Source organism: Mustelus asterias, chromosome 10 (genome assembly GCF_964213995.1).
Source record: "Mustelus asterias chromosome 10, sMusAst1.hap1.1, whole genome shotgun sequence".
In the NCBI taxonomy this organism is placed as follows: domain Eukaryota; kingdom Metazoa; phylum Chordata; class Chondrichthyes; order Carcharhiniformes; family Triakidae; genus Mustelus; species Mustelus asterias.
The window spans coordinates 25,734,385-25,737,865 of record NC_135810.1 but is presented as its reverse complement, the minus strand read 5'-3'; the positions used below and the strand labels follow the sequence as shown (position 1 = coordinate 25,737,865).

The 3,481-nt window shown below is 57.2% G+C and overlaps 1 protein-coding gene across 1 annotated transcript; it reads right to left on the bottom strand.

Annotated features, from left to right (window-relative positions):
• Window positions 1–211: 211 nt before the first annotated feature.
• On the bottom strand, window positions 212–2,815 carry slitrk5 (SLIT and NTRK like family member 5). The gene has a single exon (XM_078222746.1). It carries the CDS (start codon window positions 2,813–2,815, stop codon window positions 212–214), a length of 2,604 nt encoding a protein of 867 aa, XP_078078872.1.
• Window positions 2,816–3,481: the final 666 nt, after the last annotated feature.

Below are 3,481 nucleotides of genomic sequence, written 5' to 3'. Positions count from 1 at the left end.
GTTCCTTTGATTACAGCAAATTCCAATGCTTCAGTGGAGCCACGCGTTGTGGTGCACACCCCTAGCTCAAATAATCCCGTTCGAGGTGATTGTGATCTGGTGCCAAGGCACTTTCACCTCAAACATTTATGTTCAACGGGGGGGAAAAAAATAAAATAACCAAACCTCAGATAATTAGAAATAAATAGTGTATATAAACAACTCTGTGGCTTTAGAACTGACTGCACGTCGTCTGTTTTTCCAGCACTTCGAGGTAGTCCGGCTCAATGTGAAGCTTTGCTTTCAGTTCCAGGTAATCATTTCTAATTTGCTCAGCGTATACATTACTGGGCGCCCCATACAGCACCGTCTCCCTCATCCTTTCTGGATGTAAATACTGACGCCTAACCTCATAGTTTGGTGAGTAATTATAGTTTGGTGGGCTACCAAATTTATAGTCAACACTGTTGCCAGTGGGGGACTGTTTCACCGGTTCTAGTATCCCACGGTAGAAATGGTCTACCTCCTGCACTGGGGAGATCTCCTCCGGGGGTTCTATGGTGCTGATGCTGTAAGTGGGGCTCCTCAGTTGATTCTCCCTTTCCTCGTCCACTTGGTTTCTGTAGGCGACCTTGAGTTCGTGGAGGTCCCTGTAATCGTCCACCGAGTTGCCTTCCCTGGACCTGTAGATGGGATTCTTGCACATGTGTCCCAGGGGATGGGGGATGTACTCGTACACGTGGCTGGCCGGGCTCTTGGCTTTGGGGGCAGACCTGTGGCTGTACACGCTGTACTGCAGGTTGAAGGAGCTCACGTCCGAGTTGTTGGTGCTGGCCCGGTCACTCTGCGCCTTCTTGCGCCGTTTCATCACCAGCACGAAGAGACCGGCGGCCACGAAGACGGAGGTGATGAACACCAGGAGCAGGCTGAGGATGAGGACGGACAGGGGCACGGAGCCCGTGTCGGAGACGTACTGGACAGGGGTGACCGACGTGGTGGGGCTCTGGGTGGCCGGGGCCACGGAAGGGGACGGGGTGGACACGATGATATCCGAGTAATCGGGGCAGATCAGGTCGGATTTGATGGCCCGCAGGTCTTTGCCGGTGAATTGTTTGGGAGTGTCGCAGATCACCCCGTTAATCAGAGTGCCAGTGTTAAACCTCTCCAGCCAGTGCTTCATGCCCACCGCCTCACAGTTACAGTCCCAGGGGTTCTCATACAACTCGATCTGGATCAAGGACTTGAGTTGCTCCAGAACCCCGAGCACAGGCAGGGAAGTGAAGCGGTTGTTCCTCAGGCTCAGCCTGGTCAGGTTCAAGCCGGCAAAGATGTCCCTGGGGAAAGCCCGGAGCAGGTTATTGTTGAGGAAGAGCAGTTGTAGACTGGGCAGCGGCTGGAAGGAGCCTGGCACGATGTCTTTGATGGCATTGTACTCCAGGTAGAGATACTGCAGGCTCCTGAGGCCGTAGAAGATCTCAGAGGTTAGCCTCTCGATGCAGTTGCCATTGAGATAGAGGCGGCGCAAGTGGGTGAGGTTCATGAAGGCTCGGTCTTGGACCACAGTGATCTTGTTGTGACCCAGATGCAGCAAGTCCAAGCCCGGGCTGTCGTAGAAATCCGACCTCCGCACGGTCAGGATGTAATTACCGGTTAGGTACATCTTTTTGGGATTGTAGGGTTTGGGCTCCAGCTCACTGATTCTCTCAATCTTCCTCTCCTGGCAGTTGACATTGAGTCCAATGTCAGAGATCTGCATGTTGCAAGTGCACTGGCGGGGGCACACTAAAGGCACCGGGGGTTTGGTCTGGTAGGCGAAGATGGGTCCATAGTTGAAGCCCTCCTTGGGTGACGGGCTCTTGGAGGTGGGGCGGGCGCGGGGGGCTTTGGGCAGGCGGGTGCCCTTGGGGGCCCTGGGGGCAAACCTGGAGACGGGCGAGGAGGTGAGGATGGAGGTGGCCGGGGCTGCGCTGGTGTAGAAGTAGCCGTGGGTGCTGAGAGGGGGCGGGGGTTTCCAGTCGGAGTCCAGGCTGCCCCTCCGGGGGCACAGCTCCTGCTTGGCCACCTCGTCCAGGTCCCGGCCGTGCAGTCGGAAGGGGGTCTCGCAAACCACCTCCCCCACCAGCGCCGTGTAGGAGATGCTCTCCAGCCAAGCCTTGAGGGCGATCAGCTCGCAGGTACAGTTCCAGGGGTTGTCCTCCAGCTGCAGTTCCACCACTCTCTCCATGTGCTCCAGCAAACCGGCGTACGGCAGCATCTTGAGGCGGTTGCCCCGCAGGTCGAGGTGGGTGAGGGGGACGTGTTTGAAGAGGTTCCCGGGCAAGCTGCTCAGCAGGTTATCATTCAGGATGAGGACCTGCAGCGTGTGCAGCTTGCTCAGGGAGCCCGCCTCGATGGAGCTGATGTAGTTGTAGTCTACCTGCAGGTACTCCAGGCTCTCCAGCCCCGCGAAGGTGTCCTCCCGCAGCCCCTCCAGCTTGTTGTTGTTCAGGTGCAGCCTCCGGGTGGCCCGCAGCCCGTTGAAAGCCCCCGCCTCGATCTCCTGGATCTCGTTGCCGCCCAGGTGCAGGATGGAGACCCCGCTGAAGTTGAGGAACTCGTTGGGGTAGAGGCGGCTCAGCAGGTTCCCGGTCAGGAAGAGCTGGTACACCGGGTAACGCGGGGGGCTGAGCTGCAGCAAGCTGATGATCTGGCTGCTCTCACAGCCCACGACCAACACCTCGTCCTTCTCCTGGCAGGAGCACAGGCTCTCGCAAATCTCCCCGTAGCCCTCGATGCTCTCAGCCCGCGACAGCACGAACGATGCAAAGGCGATGGCTTGCGTGATCCACACATACATTTTCATGGCCCGAGTGTGGATCCGCGCTTCACTCCAGTGCTGCCTCGTAGCTTCTCACCTTCAGAACAGAAGACAGAGTGTAAATACTTTCCATTGCCAGCCACTAACTAACGTCACCAAAAATAACACCCCCTCCTCATGCCCCCTCCCCTCCCTCTCTTCCCTTCCTCCCTCTCCCTCCCTCCTCTTTCTCCCGCCCTCTCTCCCTCCCTTCCTTTCCCTCCCTCCTTCTCTCTCCTCCTCCCTCTCTCTTTCTTCTCACTTCCTCTACTCTCCCTCCCTCCCTCTTCCTTTCTCTTCCTCTTCTCTCCCTCCCTCCCTTTCTTTCCCCATGTCTCCCTCCCTCTCCCCCCCTCTTTTTCTCTCCCTCTCTTTCCCTCCCTCTCTCCCCCTTTCTCTCTCCTTCCCTCCCTCTCTTTTTCTTTCCCTCTCTTTCCCTCCCTCTCTCCCCCTTTCTCTCTCCTTCCCTCCCTCTCTCCCCCTCTTTTTCTCTCCCTCTCTTTCCCTCCCTCTCTCCCCCTTTCTCTCTCCTTCCCTCCCTCTCTTTTTCGCCCTTTCCCTCCCCACTCCCTCTCTCCTGCCACTCTGAAAGGTGGGGGGCGGGGGAGGATATTTCCTTACAACAGATCGCTTGTTGAAACGGTCATTAGATTCCACCCCCCGCCC